This window comes from Ammospiza caudacuta, chromosome 4 (assembly GCF_027887145.1).
Source record: "Ammospiza caudacuta isolate bAmmCau1 chromosome 4, bAmmCau1.pri, whole genome shotgun sequence".
NCBI classification, from domain to species: Eukaryota; Metazoa; Chordata; class Aves; order Passeriformes; family Passerellidae; genus Ammospiza; species Ammospiza caudacuta.
The window spans coordinates 67,203,947-67,227,087 of record NC_080596.1 but is presented as its reverse complement, the minus strand read 5'-3'; the positions used below and the strand labels follow the sequence as shown (position 1 = coordinate 67,227,087).

The 23,141-nt window shown below is 42.5% G+C and overlaps 1 protein-coding gene across 3 annotated transcripts in view; it reads right to left on the bottom strand.

Moving 5' to 3' along the window:
• Positions 1-20,513, bottom strand: part of RBPJ (recombination signal binding protein for immunoglobulin kappa J region) — a 59,214-nt gene extending 38,701 nt beyond the window's left edge. Inside the window, exons 1-2 of one of the 3 annotated variants that reach the window (XM_058803337.1) lie at positions 20,474-20,491; positions 10,437-10,527 (exon numbers count right to left, since the gene is read on the bottom strand). In XM_058803337.1, the coding sequence (XP_058659320.1) occupies positions 10,437-10,519 (83 nt within the window). In that variant the 5' untranslated portion in view covers positions 10,520-10,527; positions 20,474-20,491. Of the gene's footprint in view, positions 1-10,436; positions 10,528-20,473 lie in introns of those variants that run through there. The other 2 variants (XM_058803338.1, XM_058803339.1) reach the window with 2 other exon arrangements.
• Between the last annotated feature and the right edge of the window lie 2,628 nt (positions 20,514-23,141).

Sequence of the window (23,141 nt, the reverse complement as noted above, 5' to 3'; positions counted from 1 at the left end):
AAGATTACAGGAGCAGCTAAGCAAGCCTGTAACTCTCATGGGAAAGAACTATAACACAAGAGAACACACAGAGGAATCCATTATGGAAAATGACTTGCAAAATGCAGAACTTAAGCAAAAAAAGATCTCACCAAGAGACTAACATTCTTAGTCAAAGTTTAGCTTGGGATACGTGTAAGACTCTCAGCCCAAGCACAGTCAGAACTTAATGCAAAATGACAGCTAAGCAAACTGGCATCTCTAAGGTTTAAGGAGAGGAACTGTGACAAGTCTTGCTGACAGTTTAAGTCACCACTGTCTCAAATGCCTTTCCCACCTCCCTGCTAGGTCAGGGCAAGCAAACGTGCCTGTATCCCAGCTGCTCCAGTTCACAGCTGGACTGTGCCTTCAGAGGCAGCTGAGATGATCTGTCACTGCCAAACAGGTCTTGCCTGCCAGCTTCCCCCAGCTGCACTGACCTACCCTCAAACACCAAATTCCAGCACTTGTCAGACCTTTCCAAAGATAATTCAAATCAGTAATCCAGAAAATAACCTATATTTCTGGGGAGGCCAGAGATGGAAAGGGGAAAGGCTTCACTGATTCAGTCACAAAGCCAGTGAATGCCAGCACCACCCACAGGCACACTCAGGAGAACATGAGCACCTTCTTTGGTAGCAGGGCACCGTTAGAAACCTGGTACACCCCACCTCCAATTTAGATCCATTTAATATTATTGTAAATACTGTAAATAATGTTAATAATAATAACAATAATAGCAAAAGGCCAACAAAAACCAGTTCATATATTCCCTCTACTGGTCTTGTTTTAGGAACTGTAAGCTCCGACAGCAGTGCCTAGCCCTCCAAAGCAATTTCAAGAGCCATTTTTAAGTATCTTTACTGTATTCTCACACTTCTAAAACACACCTCTAAGAAATGGGGACAATTCCCTATCATCTCCCTCCTCTGGCAACTCAGTCATTTTCAGTCAACTTTTTTATGCAATATAATTTCTTTTTTTAAACACAGTGTCATTACAGTATGTACCCTCTCCTTTCATTCCCTTTCTTCCTCCAACTTCTATACTGTGAGCCTTCAAAATGCAATATGGAAGCAGCTCCTTATAGTCAATAAAAGCACACTGCTAGAGTTCTATAAGCTTATTTCTCTGAACTATGTCTCACCCATTGATTCTAGACTTGTAAAACAATTCAAAAATTGTATCAGTATGCAAGCAGAGAATAGATTATCAGCACCTAAGCAGGCTGCCATGCCAACAGTAATTTCCAAACTGGTAAATAAAATTTATCTCCTCAGTAGATTAAAATGACACAAAACCGGTGCATACATAAACCTTTTAACAAAGCTGTGTTTGGCACCAACCTGTGTTACAAAATTATAGGGTTTCCTAGATATCAGATGTTTTCTTGCATCACCCAGGAATTACATGGTCACACTAACATTAACTGGGTGCAGCTGTAAAATGAGCTGTCAGTATCCTAGAATTAATCAATCTCAAGTGTATTGTTTTGTAATTAAGCTTATGAATACATCATCCCATGAATATAAAAACAGCAGCAATAAACACATCTCAGAAAAGAATGAGAATTAGAAGGCTCTTTTCTAACTTTCTAAGACAACTAAATCAGTTGGAGGCCTTCTCCACTGTTGGCCTTTTCCCTGGGACTGTGCTGAAGGTCTCTAACTGGGAAGCATTTAATATAAGCAAATTATTCTTAAACCTTTAAACTGACATAACTTGCACAGACAGCAAAATTTGGTAATATTCCATCACAGTTTACAAACTTGTGTTTTAAGAAGAGCAGTTGTTTTAAAAGATTCAAAAGCTTTGGACTTTTTGTCACTGTTGTTGAATTAATTTACAGTTAAATTCCAAGTTTCTAAGATAGTAAGTTATACTACAGCTACAGCCCCAGCAATAATTAATAGCATTCCAATACAGGAAAGACAGAAATTCATCCTGCCATTTAAAAAATGCTTGAAGGAGAGGGGCAAAAATAGGTAAGTACAACAAAAACTATATTTCTGTTTAAATTTTATAAGCTAGAAGCTCCTTCTACTTATTGCTAGTTCTAACTGTAAAACTAAAATATTTGGAAACAAATTGCAAAGAGAAATATAATCTCCACAATGCCTACCATCAAACATGATAATACTTTTAACAACTGTTATGGTAACTGGGTCAATGATCCCTGTACAAGATAATTAAACAGACACTGCAATAATAAACTTTTACTCCTCCTTATCACAGTACATTTACAATAACCATATGAAAAGATTAGATTACATGGCTGGAATGTCAGCAAGCTAACACCTTATCATCCTTTTTTTCTGGTATTACAGTATTACAGGTCTCTTACATAGTCACACATGCTCCTATTGTGCCCTAACAGCTTTTATGCAGCATTTTTCATAAGAAAAAAAATCTCAAGAACACAAATGCAAAGCAGTTATTATTGTCCATTTTTAAAAATGGAAATTGTGTGAATCATACCTAATTCAAGGAGGCTTGCTTTTCGGGTTTGTCAAGTTTAAACTCCACACAGATGCAAATTACTGGTAAAACTTCTCCCTGCATCCTAATGAGGTACACTATAAAACATGAAGCCAATCTGAAAACAAGAATGCTGTCCTGAGACAAACTTTACTTAATGTAGGTATTCTAAATATTTAAGAAACCAGTAGTTTTTTACAAAAATCTAGCCCCCAGCACTTAACTTCTGCATGATGTTGAACCTGTGACTGCTACAACTCGAGTTTCCCAGAATAACGCCTGTGGTGGCACAATTTTTTTGCAAGGATTTTACAGCATGAAAAGTGTGCCTAAGCACTCTTGTGAAGGCTCCCAACTGCTGAGCTCTGAACCCAACCTCTTTTCAAAACATTGTCTCATCCTTCCAAGAACATTCAGGCCAGAAGGGAATGTAAATTGTCAGAAATGTCTTGAAGCACTAAACAACCAAATCTGTCATTTCAGTTAGCAGCTACCAACCCTGCCAAGTGTAAACCAACACAGGACTACCAAGTATGTAGTGTGTGAAACATGCCAGTCCATAGAGAGATCTCTTTCCTGAAATTCTGCCCACTGCTGCTTCAACACGGCAGTCTGAACTCTCCAAAGCAGAAGAAAAAATTGACAAATGCAATCATTAAAGTTCAACAACCAGAGAGATAACCTGAACTATAGAATGAAAATATGAAGATAGCCACACAGCCCAGATAAATGAAAAAAAAGAAAAAAATCCCATCAGAAAAAAATCAAGGGATAACCTATATTAGAAGTTACCACTTAGACTTCACCATTTTAGAGAAATGGTATCTTTTCTTCAATGCATGAACTCTGAAAAATATGGCACACTTTGTCCACAGAGCAGGCTTAGTACTGTATTATTACAATTAATAAATTGATTAGCCACCCTTGCAATACCTTAGGAGCCCATAAATCTGTTTTAACTAAGTTTCAAAAGAAGAAACGAGCTTTAAAAGAAAATTAAGTTGCTATGAGTTTTATGAAAACTGGAAGCTGGACAGACATTGCCAATGTCACCAAAAAAGACAAAGCAGAATTTGGAAATTACAGTTTCACAGCTGATCCCTTTGCATATGCCATTTGGCTAGACAGTAAGCTTATGCCTTAGATAGATCAGCACTACACTTTGTCCATTAGGGATGAAGGAGTTTGTGGTACTGTTCCATAAACCTCCCTCACCATACAAGGCACAAGTGTACAGGATACAGAAGTTCTTTAGTCCTACCATTCATAGAACAACTTAAGAGGCTAAAAACCCACAAACCAGTCACATGACAAGAGAACATACACAAAATGCAGTCTAAACAAATGAAGGAAATTCAGAATACAAGTTTGAAAGTGCTTAAATTATCTTACATAGTTGTGGGAAAGATCAAATACTGTGAAGACAGCATTCATATTTAATACAATATGTTATCTACATACTGCTCACCTAGGCATAAGAAATAGAGAAACCATTTGCTCTGTAGTCAGATTGTAAACAGGGCATCTCCAGAACTTCTAGTGACAGTAACACATTGATGAAATGCAACTTAACTGTCGAGTTACAAACAATTTTAGGGCCCCTGCCCTTAGTGGACTTTTGAACAAAAAAATCCCATGAGTTGCATACCAAATTTATTTATAACTGTAAACCTCTTGGAACAGGTATCAAAGTTATGTTATATTTACTAGCCTGAAAAAGCCTAATAAAACGTTCTGGCAAGTTAAACACCAGAGAAGTGAAGCACCGTGTAAATTTTTTTATTTCCCTGGTGGTTCACAGGTTGTTGTAATAATTTGGTGTGCCACGTTAGCTATCACATTTGCTATACCAGTGTGTAGCTCTCCAGATAGAGGCATTGCTGTGGGTAGGGGAAGGACTGCTGGACTGCCTGTGTGACAAGAAAGGTGGTGGGAGAAGTGAAACGTGAGCCTCAGGTATGGAAGGCTGAGGTATTTTTCGCTTCTGTTTTTTATTTTTCCATACACACAGGAAACTCCCTTGGGGGGAGGAGAAAGAACAACTTCCCTACAGCTAAATAAAAGAACACATGTAAAACAGAGAAGCCACTCAATGTTTCTGTACCCCAATAAATAAAAACATAAATAATCAGATAAAAATTTTAACACTGAGATAGCAAAACCTACTTTTCCTAACTCCAAAATTTCTTCAATGTCTTTGCAGCAGTAGAAAATTCAAGAGATGATTGTCTCCACACACAGATACATACATCATTATCTACCCTCATTCTGTTCCCCAGCCCCAGATCAGCATCCATCCATTTCTCCCCATTCCCTTTTGCTGTTACAAAGTGAGGCAAAGATGAGGAAGAAGGACAGAGTGAAGACAACCCACTGAGGTGTGCAAGGCCTTCTGCTCCCACTGCTAGGGGATGCACAGGTTATTCTCATTCAGGCCAAGGCTCCAGCAATCCACTTCTCCCTTTCCAGCAGCAGGATTAAGGGACAGCTGAAGAAGAGTAAGAACCATACAAGCCTAAATGTTACCTCACCTCAAGCTTCTCCTGTCTGTGACTCTCTTCAGTTCAGTGCAAGGAAATCCCAAGGCAACTTCACATCATCAATATGATCAGCCTCAAAGAGTCATCCCACCCCAGAATCAAAATTCAGTTTTAACAGAGCAGTAAATCCAGGTTCATACAGGAGTGACACTGGAAGAGCCTGCAAATCACCCAGCTCAGCAGCCACAGCTGCTCACCACTGACCAAAGTGCTGGGACAGAATGCCACTGCTATCTGAAGGTACACACAGAAACCAGCTGGCAAGTGTGGCATGATAACACAAATGCTTATTAATAAAATTAGCCACAAACTTTAGAGGAAAACATAACAAATCTCTACTGGTAATTTTTTCTGGGAGGAGGGGAGGGCAGCAAAGGAATGGTACTGCTGAGTTGTCTGGATCAAGTTAGTTTCTTGGGTTTTTTTAAAAATGAAAGGATTTTCCAGTTTTCCCCAAGAGACTGGCAACTGCAAAGCACAACGCCCTTTAGGAAATAAATCTTCATTAACTACATGATCAGTGCCACGACAGGCACTGTTTTTCAACCCAACAGCTTTTCAGCTATCATCCTTTTACTAGTTGTAAGATCTGGCAGGCTATGCCAGCACACCTTGGGACAAACCTGAAGTATACCCAACATTCAGCACACCATTCCCAAAACACAAGGAGTACAGAAAGCTGGTTTTATGAAGAAAACCAGAGTTCACCCTTTAAGGCATACTAGAGCCCTGTTTAAAGGCCCCCCTGGACCTGCATGCCACCCAACAGCTTGCAAGAAGCTTTTGTGACAGGTGAATACAGGTTTACTTCCAGGACACTGTAAGTGCCAAGTGCCAAGACCTAGGGCACTTTGAGAGTCCTCAAGGTGTTTCTAACAGCCACAATTAACTACAACACTGCAGAAAACAGAGAGAATAAGCAATCAAAAGGACTGAGACAAGTCAAAAGCAAGTGGACAATGTAATAAACAGCCTCAGGCAGAAAAAAATGTAGTGGATTCCATTACAGATTATTTGGCAAAGGAGAAGCTGATAAATGACTCAACTCTTAGGAAAACTGCATGAAGCTACTTTTGGCTTCCAAGAAAGAAATTAAGAAAGCAGCTGAAAAGAAGGAAGACGCCACAGACTGAAAGAGCAATGGTGATCTGGGACAATGCTTAAAGTGTTTGCTTCCTGTTTCTCCAACTATGGACCAGTGCTGCAAGTCTGAGTTTGAAGATTTCTTTTACCAAATGAAAAAACCTTTAACCAAAGGAGCAAGGCTGCACACATTAGCCTTGAATAACAATAATTGAATAACAATTATTCAATTCTGATATCCAAAGGATATGCCTGTTTGACTTTCTAAATTTTGTTCCAAAATGAAGTGGTGAAAATGCTTTAGACAAAGGCCTACATGAGCTGTTTAATCAGCAAAAGTAAACTGAGGCTCACTGTTGGAAGAAAAAGTGCACCATTGTTACACATCTACTTCCAGAATATCTGTATAGTAATCTTTCAAATACTTTTTTTTTTAAAGCAAGATCAGACAACAACAGGATGTGTATCACTAATAAAAATGCCTTCTATAATGAGAACCACAAGTGTAAGAAAACTATCCTGATCAAACTGGTAATTTTTAACCTATATTAAGACACCCTGGTATAATAACATTTCTGTAGGGTTCTGAAAAGGTACTAAGAAAAGCAAATCAAATGCTTGCATTCAACCACTGAACCAGACAAAAAGAAAAGTTACTATTTTATGCAGAGTGTCACACATGCTCTTTTGACCCATCTTATGCTCAAAGAAATTGTATAGTAAATATAAATCCAAGTTGTGTACTAAAGTTACCTAACAAACACTTTCAAGTGTATCTATATACACAGACACACACCCACCACTTTTTGGGCAGTGCTTACTTACAGAATTTAACCTGGTCTCAGCTTCACTTTGTTTGCTTTCACCACTTCCAAAACAATCCTTTCTCCCTGTTCTGTTGCTTTAGAAATATACCATGTGAGTAAGAACAAAGTGTCCTGCTTCTTCACAGCTTTCAATATACACCCTCCAAAGCCACCAGCAACACACTACAGTCTGTATTCACTCCAAGTTCTATTTTATCCATTCTCTTTGGAGTGGCAAAAGGATAAAAAAATAGCAGTAGCTTCCAATACATGAAGAGGATTGAAACATTTCAAAAGAAAGAAGCAAAACCCAAAACTCCTCCAAAATAAAATAATCCTTCACTATGCCTTCTTCCCCCTCCCAAAATATATTTCCTGCCTTCACAACAGTAACACTGAATCCTTCTCTGGCTTTACCAGTATAACTTAAATTTTAAGCTTCTCCCTCTGTATCAATGTTTTGTCTTTTGTTATATGAGATATCTCAGGTTCTTGAATTCTTTAGATTTTATTTTCTCTCCACTCCTCATCAGTTGTTAAGGGGGGAGACAAGGTGCATACAAGTACTTATCTTATTAGACATCCCCTCTCATGATCCAAGACAGTGACAAAGTGAAGTTTCAAGTTCCCAAAAGTAAGGAATAGGGTTTGGATTTGATTTAAAACACACAGCTGTTAGATTATCACACTAGCTGAGTAGCAACAGTGACTGCTCTGTAGATAATGGTTGTGGTGATGCTCTAAGTACACCACAAGCCTTAGGGCTAGTAACAGCCAAATATAGGGGAAAAAAGCAACAACACTGTTGGGCAGCAGTCTGAAAGTACTGCTCTGGACAAACCTAAGTGAGCATGGATTGCCCAGGAACAAAGACAATGGGGCTTACACAGAAACTTCACAGAAAAAAAAAAACAACCCAGGGAAAGTATTCTGGTGTGCTACTCCATTAAAAATAATTAAAGAGAGGAAAAAAAAAAGGAAATCCAGAAGCAAAAACTAATTGAGGGCTGCCCACAAAATTCAGGAGAGGGCACAACTGAAAATGACTAAGCAAAACACAATACTCTCTGTTATTTCAATACGTTTTATATATGTAACAAGAGGAAGCAGATATAAACAGATATAAAACTGAATCAGAGAAAAGGAATGTAAAGCTGTAGCTATACATCTTTTTCAACTAATGTCAAACCAAAAAAATACAATATTAGCTAGGAATGCAATTTGTGTAATGGCAGAATAGTATTTTTCTTCTTAAAAATCTAATTTCATTACTGAAAAAACTGTTCTACAATCAGGGCCATTAAGCAGGAGAATACTGAACACAACAAAGAAAATATCTCAAGTGTCACCAGCAAAATCTGCTGAGTACTTCCAACAACAATATCCACAATTTGAATCCTAATGACAGAGGAAAACTTTCAGTAAGTGAAGAAGTCTCTTATCTCTACAGATATAATATTCATCATGCCTAATACCTTCTGGCAAACATAGGTCTGTCGCTTATGGTTCAGGGTTTTTTAGAGAACTGGTCAAACTGAGAAAGATAAACTTTTAAATTTAACCTGATGCAATACTACTTTCATGACTATGCAAACTGACAAGTCTAACCAGTCTACTGCTAACTCTAAGTGCCATCCAGCAATATGGTGAGACATTAAGGCAGGAAGGTCAGTTCAGTTTTTTGATTATTTACTAAGTATTTAACAAACAAAACAAGTCAAGATTTTTTCCAGAAAAAACCACGGAACCCAGAAACATTAGAAAAAGAAGGGATATGCCTAGAGCTTTTCTTCTTCTATATTTTATTTCCATGTGGAAATTCAGGCTACATTCAAGGACTGGCTTCATACTCCATCCTGAGAGGTACCCTGAGCACATCTTCTGAGGTCACCCTCTGTTTGCTGCAGCCTCAAAAGCCACAGGCAGATGCAGCAAGCCAAAAAGAATGACAGCTGCCCTTACAGCACAAGGGGGCCAGTAACAAAAGCTGCCCTACACTTTCTAGGAGTCTTCAGCAATCACAGCTGACTGTAAAGGCCTGCTCTGCTTTTCCTTTGCTACATCTCAAGTACGATTTATCACTTCAACAAGCTGACTGGGAGTAAAACTCAGTAAAACCTTTTTAAACGTTGTTTCATAACGACTGTTTTGTTTTGCCGGCTAACTGTTGTGAAATACAGGTGTTTTGCCCATTGCAAAAAAAAGGGCAAAAAAAGCAGTAAGTTCTGATATTTGTTTTGGCATAGTTCTCACGTTTGTTTTAACACAGTTCTTGGTATTTTGAGAGTGCTGCTATCTAAACGTAAGCACTGGGAACACTAATCTTATTTACTGTATTATCAAAACTGAACATGAGCCTGGCCAACATCTATATTATTAATTAAAACAGATTATCGGAATAGGTTTTCATGCCTTTCCTCCTTTAGGTGACTCTTGGAGCAAGAAATTTGCTTTAGCTCTAGAGAACTGCCTGGTTTTTTCTCCCTGTTTAACACATTCTTCTATCATTCTTACAAACTAAGAGACACCTTACCTCCATAATCAACAGCAAAACAATTAACAGAGGAAGGCACTCTTGTAACTTTAGTACTTACACAAAGATCCCTTGAGCTTCTATTTTGTGATCAGAATTCCATCTCAGTATCATCTGTGCTGACTAAAACAATTTGTCACAATACATCAGGAGTGCTACAAGCCTCTCTCAAAGAGGAGGCCTTATCCCAAATACTTATTTTGGTTAACTGCTCTCTGTGACTTAGTGAGAAAATTGTAACGCGCACATAAACGAACGAAAAGCAACACCAACCACACAATAGCAAATAAAAAAAACTGGAATGCAAAAGTAAATTTTAAAAAATAAACAAAACCCCCCCACACAAACAAAAACAACACAAACAAAACCCCAACCAACCAACCACAAAACCAAACAAACCCCCAACAAACTACACCAAACCAACAACACCCCAGGACTCAATGCTGACAAAGAAGTACTGAACAGCAGAATAAAAGAATTTGGCCAAAAAAAATACTTGGACAAAAAGACATGTCCAAAATAGTTTTGATATATCTCCACAACTTCTGGAAGATATTACATTATTGAGGATTTTACTAGTCGTCATGTTTATCTACTACAAAACTAAGCATGAAAAGAAGCACACACATGCAGAATAACTGCAGTCTCTCACCAAAGCCTTTTCTTTCCTGAATTCTGACACTCACCACTGAAACCAGAGCTGGGTGGCAGATTTGGAAAGTAGTGAAATATTTTCAATTTTGAAAATAAGTACCTATGCAGAGTAATTTCTCGTGCAGTAAAAAGACATGGCAACAGCACAGCGCAGCACCAGCTCATTTTATTACATGGCACATTTATCTAGTGGTCGAGCCCTAACCACAGCATTTGTCTCAACTGTGTAAGAGCAGCACCTCTCCAGTGCCCACTCTATTATCACCCACTCTAGCCAGAACACATTAATGATGAATACAGTCACTCAAGTCTTATTTACCATACCTTTCTGTTATGCAGATGAAAAACCTAAGGAAGTCTGATTTCTCCTGACCAGCTTTCACGGCCGCAGTTGGGAGAGACAACATGATGTCACCTGTCAAAACCCAGCAGACAGCCCATAACTACACCAAGTACAAGAACAGAGGCAGGAGATAGTAATTCTATTTCCACCTCTCCACAGAATCTGTCTGACCTTGGCAAGTCACTGGGGTTTTGTGCTTGTTTTTTCACGTTCAGGACATGAGGAGCTTTTACGCAGACGGCTGGAACAACAATAACTGAGTAAGGCTAATTATTATTTATTCTGCCCGGCCTTGGAACTCTTCCACAATGGCATAATCTCAGAGTGTGCACAAGCACCTCCAAGACTCTAGACCTTCATTTTGAAGCTCCCTTTATATAAGATCACACTGAAAGCAGTAACATCCCTTACCAAGACAACCTCCCCTGTAATCCATAACTGAGAAAAGCTTAGTTTCACAAATTCTTCTGCTAAACAAACAACTTTAACCTTATTTTCTACACTGGTAGCTCCCAATCCACAATTTGCAACTTGCAAACATTGTCTGCAAGACCCTCTGCCACTGCTCCCAGACAAAATTACATTACAGAGTAAAAATAAGAGCTGCCAGGAAAAGGAAGCAGGATATTTTCTGAAGAGTATCTTTTATTCCGTGCAGTTTCTATGGTTCAGCAAAAATCAGGAACCAGTATTTTGCACAATTCAATTCCCTCTTTAGGCTTGGAAAATTCTGAATTTCACAGCAGCGTGATCAAGTTTCATTTCGATACCAACTTTTCCTGGTAATCTCCCAAAACACCACACACTAAAATATGCCACAAGTATGGCTTTGAAAAAAACAAAGTGCAGATGAAACTTCCTACAGACCAAGCAATGTTACCAAGAATAAAAGCAGAAGGACATTTTTTATGGCACATTCAGAAAAATGTCTATATTTGTCTGTACTCATAAAGGAAAAAATTTAGGTATCCATTCCTCCACTCAAATAACTATAAGAAATTACATTAATAACCAAAATGCCAACTAGGATCCATTGCAGTATATATCTTTAATCTAACCTAGGAGAACCAGGTATGATCTCACACAGAGCCACTAAAAATTATTAGTTGCCAACAGAGCTTGTTGCCTATTTGAGAAAGTGTTGTGGATTTTCAATGCACTGATGAAATACCACTGCATACAAACTAGTCATGCAGGACAACAAAATGGAGATAAACTCTTGCTCCTGAATAAGAAACAAATGAAGAAAAGTTATAACCACAACCACTGTAAGGTCTTCATGTTTTCCAAGTGAAGCATGTAAACAACTTTAGAGTCATAGAACACCCTAAGCTGGAAGGGATCCACCAGGGTCATCAAGCTCAGTTCCCGGCCCTGTGCAGGACACCCCCAGATACACACCGTGTGCCTTGAAAGCATTGTCCAGATGCTTCTTGAACTCTGTCAGGCTTGGTGCTGTGACCACTTCCCTGGGGAGCCTTTTCCTAATGTCCAACCCAAACCTCTCCTGACATAAATACAGGCCATTTCCTTTTGTCCTGTCAGTGGTCACCAGAGAAGAGATCAGTGCCTGCCCCTCTGCTTCCCCCTGTGAGAAAGCTCTAGGCTGTGATGAGGTCTCCTCCTGGTCTCCTCCAGACTAAGACAGCTGATCTCAGTCTTTCCTCATATGACTTCTCCTCCAGACCCTTCACCACCTTCACAGTGCTCCTCTGGATGCTCTCTAAAGCTCTACATCTCTCTTACACTGTGGTGCCCAGAACTGCCCCCAGCACTGGAGGTGAGGCTGTCCCAGCGCAGAGCAGAGCAGGACAATCCCCTCCCTTGCCCAGCTGGCCACGCTGTGCCTGGTGCCCCCAGGACAGGGCTGGCCCTCCTGGCTGCCAGGGCACCGCTGGCGACCCCCAGGTCCCTTTCCAGCCCCCATCCCCAGGCTATGCACATCCACAGCTGCCCCATCCCTGGCACTCACCCTTGTTAAATTTCACACCTGGTGATTGCCCAGCCCTCTAACCAGCCGAGATCACTCTGCAGGTGATCACTCTCAGTTTAAATAACAATGGAAATACATACTTCAATTCAGCACAAATGTTTCAAGACTTTTCAACATAAAGACATCCTCAGAACAGCCTCACAAGCTTCCTGAAGACACGTGCTGTCGACTGAAGTGTACAGGCTGCTTTAGAGAGAACAAATCACGTCCCAGCAGCATGCCATTCACTAAAAAGTCTTATTAATTAAACAGTAAAACATGATAGCAATTTTATATTAAAATAATATTTTACAGATCAGTCAAGCTTTTAAAAAAAATTTAAAAATCAGTGTTTATCTTAATCTCTATTTTATATTTTATATAGAATTGTAATAAATACATAATATTAGAATCTATTATATATATAAAATAATGGTCTGTCTATTGTAAGGATTGAAATCTGCGAGCACAATCAAGAGACTTCTCACATGGTACATACTGAAACTCTTGCATTCTTTTCTTTCTTGGTAAAAAATTTGCCACCACAAATATGTAGTTTATACATTTACAAGCATAAGAGCAAGAAGATACACGGCCATATGCCACCATCTGGATAACTAAAGTGCAGTTGAAGAGCATGAAGCATTTTTTGGAAAATGAAATTATTTTAACAGTGTAAACAGGCTCTGAAAAATGGCTGTGATGTGACACAGCAAAGGTGACAAAAGTGTTTCCTCAGTTTGGAAAGGTTACTTCATTCTTTTTGTAAAAGGTAGCAACCACAAAATACACACACAAAATATAAGTAAAGAACACCACATAAGTAGAACCCCAGGAAATGAGAAACTCTAAGTTTAGCCCTTACTTTTCCAAGACTCAGTAAGAATACAGGGATATGGAAACTGCTTATATTAACAATTTCTTCTTCAATGAAATGTATTGGCTGGTTCCTTTTCTGAATTTTTACATTATAAAAGATAACCATAATTCTATATTATTTCCTTACCATATATAATCTTAATTGTTAATTAATACAATTATTTCAAGGTAAGGATAAAGTGTATGACATTATAATGCTTTAAGCATTTCCACATAAAAATAATGGAAGTTAACTGAGATCAAGAATATAATATATACTTATAAAACTGCCTTGAAATACCATACACTTAAAAGGCATACCCACTTTTGTCAACAGAATTAAGATTTCACCTGACAATACAGGTAGTGACATTTATTTTTTTCTCTTTTTCACCTATACATAAAGAAGAAAATAAGTAATTCTATAAAAGCCAGCATATACAATTGTTCAATTTTTAGAAACATTGAAATAATAAATTTAAAAAACCCCAACACTTAAAATACACCTTCCCTGTGAAATGCTCTTTCAAGCAATATTTCAGCACATTAGTGCCATATAGTTCAGTTAATAATTTGCTTGCAATTACCATCCAAAGAATTTAGGAAGAATTTGCAAGTATTATGAACACAGAAAATTGATGTCCTGAAACTTCAGAATTCTGCCAGCATTATTTGGTCTCCAAATGTCTACATTCTTCATCCCAGAGATTCTAACAAACTGCATAAGAGAATACTTGTTTGTATTAAATATGTGTTTTAAAAATTCAAATGACAACCTATCTTTTCAAGTTTATCTAAAACCAAACACAGCACAGAACAGGCATGCACTGCACCATAACTGTAATCTTCACCAACAATGAATTAGCAACTATAAAACCTTTCCTCAAAATCTTTGCCTCTGAAGGCACCACAAGTCTTCTAGAAAGACTTTATGCACACCTACAGGCTACTTGCTCTTCTTTTCACAGTTTTTTTAAACACAGAAATTGGAGTTCAAAATAATGAAAAATAGTCCTAAAATAAGTTACTACTGCAAAATAGAAATTAGCAAATCAGAGGGAAAAAACTCACTCTCATTCACAAACCCATGATCATTATGCAATTCATAGTACAGAACAATACTTTAAAGAGAACTATTTTTGCAAAGACAAATCAGCAAAGGATATTGCTTTTTAATTGGCTGTAGCAAGCACACACATACTATGCCAAATACAACAGTCTACAGATTATTTCTGGAGAAATCAAGCTATAGAAAGATTATTTTCAAACTTTCTTTGTGCTCTGTATCAACCAGAATAAGTCAAACAACAAAGAGCTACTTAACACAGTGAATACACAACAAAAGCAAATAAAATCCAAATTAAGACTTTAACTCCATAAAATTGCTTCTACTGAAAGCAGAAGGTTAAAAGGTTAAAAAGAGTATTTGCCAGCATTTCAGAAGACTCCTCCAAGAATATATTGCTCACAAGGATTTCCCAATAGTCTGACTTGACTGCTCTTGCTCCTTGATAACAATTTAAATGTTAGTCACACAAAGTCATCTACTCATTTGATTGTGAACAAGTTTTTCCCAATCTTTAACACTCATCAGGTGCATATGCACAACACAATAGCTGTAGTTATACTACTACTCAAATCTTAATGAGCACTGTTAAAACCTTCAGCGACAGTAAAAACTGTAGCCTGAAGAACTCATCCATGAACTCTAGTCCTATAGTCTACTTCATCCTGTTTCCACTCCTTAAACATCACTGAAAGCATTCTAACACCTCCTGCAGCCTAACTCTGTGATGATCAGAATCAATACATATTTGTTCTCTTCCTTGGCCTGTCAATCACCCAAGACTACCAGCAATGTTTCTTTTCCAGAAATAACTCTCCCTCATTCCCTTGGCATTGCTGCTCTCATGACTCATCCCTTACCACTCTGTTCTTTCAGTGCATCCTCCTGAAGGAGCCTCCTCATTCACCTGTATTATTTTATTAATCACTTCCTAGGCTCTGCTCTTGCATCCCTTTCCAATTGTCTTCACTCAGTCCAGGGCCAGGATTCAGATTCAACCATGAATCAGAAATATTCTTCCTACTCCCTCTCTCCTGTGCTTGTCCAAGTCAACACCCCAGCCTGAGTCTCCTTCCCCACACTGCTGCCTCACAATCAGCTCAGTCTCAGCACAAACACACAGGTCACATTCATTCACCACTGCCTCAGTCTCCTTCCCACTACTGCAAGTCCTGAACTTAACTAAGCATTAGCTCTCCAACCTAGCCTGTCCTCTAGAGGTCCTAGAAATAACCTGCTGTTGGGATCCTCGCAATGGCAACACATCACTAAGATTTCCCTTTAGTAGCTGAAATTCTATCATGTGACCACAGAAGTTCGCAGGTGAAATAGTGAGGAAATCTTCCTCATCTTTCAAGATCCAGGATTGATCCTTATGAACATTCCTCTCTCGATACTTTTAGCCTACAGCCAGACCACACAAGTCTTTCCCCATCTCACTTCCTGAGCAGCATCCACTTCACTCTCTATTTCAAGACCCTCACTGGTCAAGGTCCTCATTCTAAAATTACTAATCAGGATGTAGATGAGGTTAAAATTCTGGTGAATTGTTCTATTTTCACCTCTGAACTTCTTTTCTCTTGCCCTTGGGGTTGGGAGAGCTCCATGAAGCAGCACCCTCTTTCAAAAACCTCCTCCAATTTTTTTTCATATTTCTCATTAAAAACAAAGAAACAAAATGACCAGATGGCTGTCACATCTACACTACTGCCCTAAAATTCACAGCACTCATGCCAAACATTCTCCTGCGCCACCACAGATCTCATGAGTCTTCCCTCACCCTTAAATCTTTGAGCATTCTGGGTCAGGACACCCCTCATAACCACTGAACTCCAGGATGACTAATTCAGACATGGAACTTGAATAGCTTGTTACTTAGAAATGTGACTAAAACAATTTTCTACTGTGCAGTGCCTATGGAAAACCAGCATCATACCAGCAAGAAGCCTACTCAAAGTATTTTTGTCTTTTCCAAGGCTTCTCAACATGTTAGAAAAATAATCCAAATGCTATATTGCATACTGCTATTACAGAGGTTTTAACTGGTAATCAAGTACTTAAGACAATGCCTGCTATTTATGATTTCCATCTGTTATTTCTGAGTTGGATTCTAGTATTTTAAAGATCAGGTTGTCCCAGGCTCCTAAGAAGACACCACTGCATGTCACTGTAAAATTACAAAATTAAGTTCATGGCACCAGAGATTTTCTCTGTCATATAGCTTTATTAGACCTAGCAGGGCAATTTTCAAGCTAATGGATGCCTACAGGTATTTTTGCAGTATAACAATTATTTAGAAACAAGTGGTTTGCACTCAAAATATAATTAAAGAAGCATTTTCATTACTTTTGTAATCTTAAAAATATATTTCCCTACATTGTTCCCAATCAAAACCAAAAATACTCCACAAAACCCCAAAAATACTATCCTATAATCCCAGCCATAAATTATCCACTTTGAAACAGTAGTTGTGAATAGTAACTCCTCCCAAGTTACTTGTCTGATGTTGCTGCTCACTTTCTCCCAGTATCTGGCTCTGACACTGCCCAGCCCAGCCTCTCACACTGCCCAGCCCAGCCTGTGACACTGCCCAGTTCAGCCTGTCACACTGCCCAGTTCAGCCTGTCACATGCCCAGTTCAGCCTGTCACACTGCACAGCCCAGCCTGTCACACTGCCCAGTTCAGCCTGTCACACTGCCCAGTTCAGCCTGTCACACTGCACAGCCCAGCCTGTCACACTGCCCAGTTCAGCCTGTCACACTGCCCAGCCCAGCCTGTGACACTGCCCAGCCCAGCCTGTGACACTGCCCAGTTCAGCCTGTGACCCTGCACAGCCCAGCCTGTCACACTGCACAGCTCACCCTGTCACCCTGCACAGTCCAGCCTGTCACACTGCACAGCCCAGCCTGTCACACTGCCCAGTTCAGCCTGTCACACTGCCCAGTTCAGCCTGTCACACTGCCCAGTTCAGCCTGTCACACTGCCCAGCCCAGCCTGTCACACTGCACAGCCCAGCCTGTGACACTGCACAGCCCAGCCTGTCACACTGCACAGCCCAGCCTGTGACACTGCACAGCCCAGCCTGTGACACTGCCCAGCCCAGCCTGTGACACTGCCCAGCCCAGCCTGTCACCCTGCACAGCCCAGCCTGTCACACTGCCCAGCCCAGCCTGTCACCCTGCACAGCCCAGCCTGTCACACTGCACAGCCCAGCCTGTCACCCTGCACAGCTCACCCTGTCACCCTGCACAGCTCAGCCTGTCACCCTGCACAGCTCAGCCTGTCACCCTGCACAGCTCACCCTGTCACCCTGCACAGTTCACCCTGTCACCCTGCACAGCTCACCCTGTCACCCTGCACAGCTCACCCTGTCACACTGCACAGCTCACCCTGTCACCCTGCACAGGTCACCCTGTCACCCTGTCACCCTGCACAGGTCACCCTGTCACCCTGCACAGGTCACCCTGTCACACTGCACAGCTCACCCTGTCACACTGCACAGCTCACCCTGTCACCCTGCACAGGTCACCCTGTCACCCTGCACAGTTCACCCTGTCACCCTGCACAGCCCAGCCTGTCACACTGCACACATGCACGAGTTCAATGCAAACGCTCCTTGTGAGGCAGTAGCACGAGGGTGCCACATGCTGCCAATAACAAAGCACAACAAACTCTGCCTGCCCCCCAAAACTGCTGCAGGAAATTCCTACTATTCCATTCCAACACTGCATAAACTTGTGTACCAAAACTTAAGCTCAGGCATACAGTTTTCACAGGAAAAAAAAAATAACCACCCTTCTCATTCAGGTAACGCTGACTGCAAAAGAGCCTTAAGCTTCACCTCAAAGTTTGAGTGCCCGTGTGATGCCCATTCAAACACAATGCAGGATTTGCATATTACATTCTTCAGCTATTTTTAATTTCAAACACTTTTTTTCCCCCTGTCCAAGTAAGTTTTTCCCAAAAGAAAACTCCTTATTCTAACCATCTGGAAAAAAAAATCAATCAGCTACTGGAGAATCATCAATTTTTGATCCTAATACACAAAGACAACTCAGCATCAGAGTCATACTCCAAAAACAGGTCATTTAATAAAAAAAAAAAAAAATTAGGCTCCTTAATGCAATATATCTACAACATTAACAAAAGTTAGCATATTTCATTTCACCTACACTGGAAGTATTTAACAATAACAATTTTTTTTTCCAGAGAATTATTTGACTTATAGGTTTAAACAATAAATGTAGCATAAAATTCTAAACTACAAACAACCATTTCACTCTCATTAAAATGGTATTTTTTCTACTGCTCTGATTATTTGATCACTGTTTTAAAAATAATCCACAGCTGTTTTGTCAACATTTTAACAGACATCTGAAAAGGATAAAACTAATGTCACAAACATGACAACACTTCTGACAATCCTGTAATAATCAATAAACAAAAGGAAATGGAACCCAAATATTCAGATGAGTAAACTAATTGAAATGTGGAAAAACTTAATTGCCAACTGGAGCACAGGCTAACTTTGTAACAAACTTTAAAAGCATTTCTTCCCTTCTTTCAAGCCCAACCTCTAAACTAGTACACTCCAGGAATCATAACTAACAAGATTAGCTTCCCTAAAGAACATTTAATTGGGAAATTGTATATCAGCCACAAGATACCTTCATCAGGACTGAAATCAAGCAAAAGCTTCAATTTAGTTTTTAACAAACAAGAGTGAGGAGTTGGAAACACTATTGCAGCTAATCAAAACAACAAAATACCATAATGCTACCTTCTCCACGAGAACAAAAGCATCAACCACCAACCCCACCCCACCCCCAAGCAGGCTGTTGCTCTCTAACCACAGAGCCAATGCTGTAGACAATGTAATCCCACAGGGAAGACAGAAGGTCACAGACACACTGTGAAATCTTAACATAAGGTCCACGTTTTAGAAAGACCCAGAAGTACTTTAACAAGACAAAATTTCATTTGGAACAAACAGGTGGAGTACAGAAACAGCCTGTTCTTCTCCTGACTGTCTCTTCCCTCAACACATAGAGGGAGGTCACACTTGCTCCACGTAGTCCAAAATTAAGGATCCGGCACCCGAAATAAGCAGCAGCAATCGAGATGTGGCAAGGATGGCAACGTGCAATGTGACACTGCAGGTGTGATTGCGTATTGTACACCAGCAGTAGGTCTGCTATTATTCATCAGCTGTAGGTGGCTAAGAGGGTGTCACTTATTACAGTGACACATGCTGCAGCTGGCTAGCCATGATTAAGTATTACCCAGTGTGGTTGAAAGGGATGGAGACTACCATTCATTATGATCCAGCGTGGCTTAGTGGCGCAGGGAGGCTGCTACCCTTCCCTGCACCGCAGCATTTGAAGGAAGGCAGCTAAAACTCAACAAAGCGCCGGGAATGGTGCGCAGAGAAAGGGAAGCCCGGCGGCGCAGGCTGCCGGAGCGGGTGTCCTGCTCGCAGGGGCGGAGAGCCGCCCGCGCCCGGGAGCGCCCCGCCGCCAGTGACAGCGCCGGGCCGGGCCCGCCGTGCGAGGGGCGCTGGGGGCCCGCGCTCAACTTCCAACCACGGCAGCAAAAGCCTTTGTCCGAGCGCTCCCCGTCCGCAGCCGGGGGAGCCTGGAGGACCCCCGCCTACTGCGGGACGAGCCGGGGCGACCGAGAAGGGAGAGCAGCCCGTGGCAGCCCCAGGTCCCCTCCCAGCTGGGCTCCGCCGCTCCCCTGGGAGCCCTCCGAGCGGGACCCGCTCCGAAGCAGCCGGGATGAGCACTGACCCTGCACGGAGTCCCGACCGGCGCGTCCGTGCCGGAGAGAGGGAAAGCAAAGTGAGCGCCCGGACGCGCCGGGGCTCCCGCGCCGCGGGGCGGCCGGAGAGCGCGGCCGCTGCCGGGCCGGCACCCGGGGCGCCTCCTCCGTGCGCCCACCCGGCGGGACCCCAGCCCCACGAGGTTTGCGCCGCAGGGCCCGCCCGCGGGCCGTCCGGAGGGCAGTCCCCCGTGCCCTCGAGCGGCGGCCGAGGAGCGAGCGGGCGGGCGCGGCGCGGCCTCGCCCAGGCAGCCCCGGGCGGCGGCGGCTCCGGCGGGCGCCGCGAACGCCCCGCACTCACCCTGTCACAACAGGCGCCATCTTCCACAAACTCTCGCCAAAACTCCTACTCTCGCGAGAGCGCCCCCCTCCCCGCGGCCCGGAGCGCGCGTGCGCGGGCCCGCGAGACACGCGCGGGGCGGGGGGGGGCGGTGCGCCCCGCCCACTCAGCGCCCGGGCTTCTCCTCTCAGACACAACAGCCCGGGCGTGGGAACCGCGCCGCTCTCGCGAGAGGCCGGCGCCTGCCGGCATGCGGAGAGCGGCGCAAGTCTCGCGAGAGTGAAGCGCGCTCAGGGGAAGCCGAGGGATTCCCTCTGCCCGCTCGCGCGTCCCGCCCCCGCCGACGCGAGGAGGGGCGGAGGGGGAGGAGCCATTCGGGGCTCGAAGGGAGGGGCGGGGCCGCCGCTGGCGCGCGGGGATCGCCCACGGCCGGCACCGCCTCCGCCCCGCACCCCCGCGGGGAGCGCGCGTGGGGCCGCCCGCCTCGTGCTGCCCGCGGGTCCGGCACGTGCGCGGCCCGAGACCCCGCGGCGGCGCCATCGGGGCTGGGGCGCCATCGGGGCTGGGGCGCCATCGGGGCTGGGGCGCCATCGGGGCTGGGGCGCCATCGGGGCTGGGGCGCCATCGGGGCTGGGGCGCCATCGGGGCTGGGGCGCCATCGGGGCTGGGGCGCCATCGGGGCTGGGGCGCCATCGGGGCTGGGAACCAGGACAGGGCGGAGGGAGCTGTGTCAAACGTGAATGAAAAGAGCCGGAGGCTGGGATATGGAGGGACAGCGTTTAGGGAGACCTCTTACGTGGAATTGTTAACAGAAGTTTTTTTTAGAAGTGGGTTTTACATTAAAAGCCCTGTTTCATAATTTTGTTTTTATGTGCAGCTGAAGTGCGTAAGATGCGTTTGTTTAGCAAACAGAAGCCGGGGAGTCTGGCAGGGTCCCAGCAGCCGAGCGGGCCCTGTGGCCGCAGGCGGCCGCGTGTGGGCACGGCCACAGGCGGTGTCTCCACACCGAGCTGCCGCCGTGCGCTCCGGTGTTTTGGCGCGGCACAAAAAGAAGACCCCAATTTTGGATTCATTTGACAACATTACCCCTTCAGGGTGCGGGTCTCTTTGTCCATTAGGAGACCCAAATTTGAAAACTAATCCTTTTACATCAAGACTTCTGTTTCAGCTTCCTCTGTGTTTAGTATAGCACGTCAGGCTAACTTCGGGACAAATGCTACATTTATTTAAAGATTGCTGAGATTCCAAAGCCCACATCTTTTTTATTACGTTAGCTCTGTACCTCTGCTGTCTTCGAAATTACGGGAAAAAGTAACATTTCAGTAATCCCATGAATAAGATTTCAGATTTCTCGCCCACATACACACTTCACTGCTTATGCTAATTCAGTGAATAATGTCTCAGATAAGTAAAATCACGTTTGGAGAGATTCCTTGGTGACAGAGTTTTCTGTACGTGTCACTGTACAAACAGCTATTGTCTCCTGTCATTAAGGGACTTTCCCCATCATGATTTCCCCCTCCTCATTAGACACAGGAGGACTTTGATTGGCTCCCTTGTACGCACAGTTCTCGGCAAAAGCACAATGCATACTGGAAATCCTCTGTATTGTTTGCAAAGAGCAACTCGTAATCCCTTTGGAAATCTCTTCCTAAAAACATATCTCTCTCTTTTTTTTTTTTCCTCCCAAGGCTAAAGAATGATCTCAGCTCATGCTAACTCCATTCCATTAAGAATAGTTTCTGAATGTTTGCCATGGACTGTCTCTAGATGGTTATTTTATGGGGCCCCTGTTTTAGTGTGTTTTGAATCAAACTGGAAAATCTAAAAATATAGCACACAATAATCTGCAGTGTCTGGCCTCCTTTAATAATTTACAATTAAGGCACTTTGATTAATAACCAGATTAACTGGATACTGGAGCAGGTATATTATTTTGAAGAATTAATAATCATAGAAACCATTGTAGTCCTTTCCATCACTGACAGCGGTACATTATAAAACAAATAACCATTGATTTTGTTTTCTTAAATTATAAATTATCTGCAGTTCAAAAGGCCAGGAATACTATTCAAATCAAAAACAATAGCTTGAACCTCATATGAATAGCTGATGGAAGAAAAGATAGTAAGCCTAAAGGTTTTTATAATATAGTTTATGCATTGAATTTTCTTCTTGCTGCTAAAAGTTTGTATTTCACACAGAGTGTGAACAATTTCTGCTGACTTTATTGGAAACTGAAAGCATCCACTACCTCAGGGAGCTAGACCTCACCTTCTGGCCTGTAACAAATATAAGCACTTCCAGAGCTGAGGTAGAAAAATTTAAATACCAGGTTTGCACCATTTAAATTTTTGTGTTTGCTATGCAAATCAGTAGTTTGACGTTTTTATTTAAGCTCAGCTGAGGCCGTCAGAAGGGCTCTGAATCAGGCCTGTCACTTCAGAGACAATTTGGAGAATCACAGCTGGAGGCAGCTTTGAAGGATGTGATTTCCACAGGTGTTGGGCCTCACCCATGTTCCAAGCAGATGCCCTGCCAGGTGACTCCAGCTGGGTGACCTCTGAAAATGGAAGGCTGATCATGAAGGAAATCCAGTTTACTCTCACCTGTCAGCTGGGGGACAGGACCACCTGGAACTTGGATTCACCAGCAGGTGTGTATGTGGACAGAGCCACTTGGCAGTGCT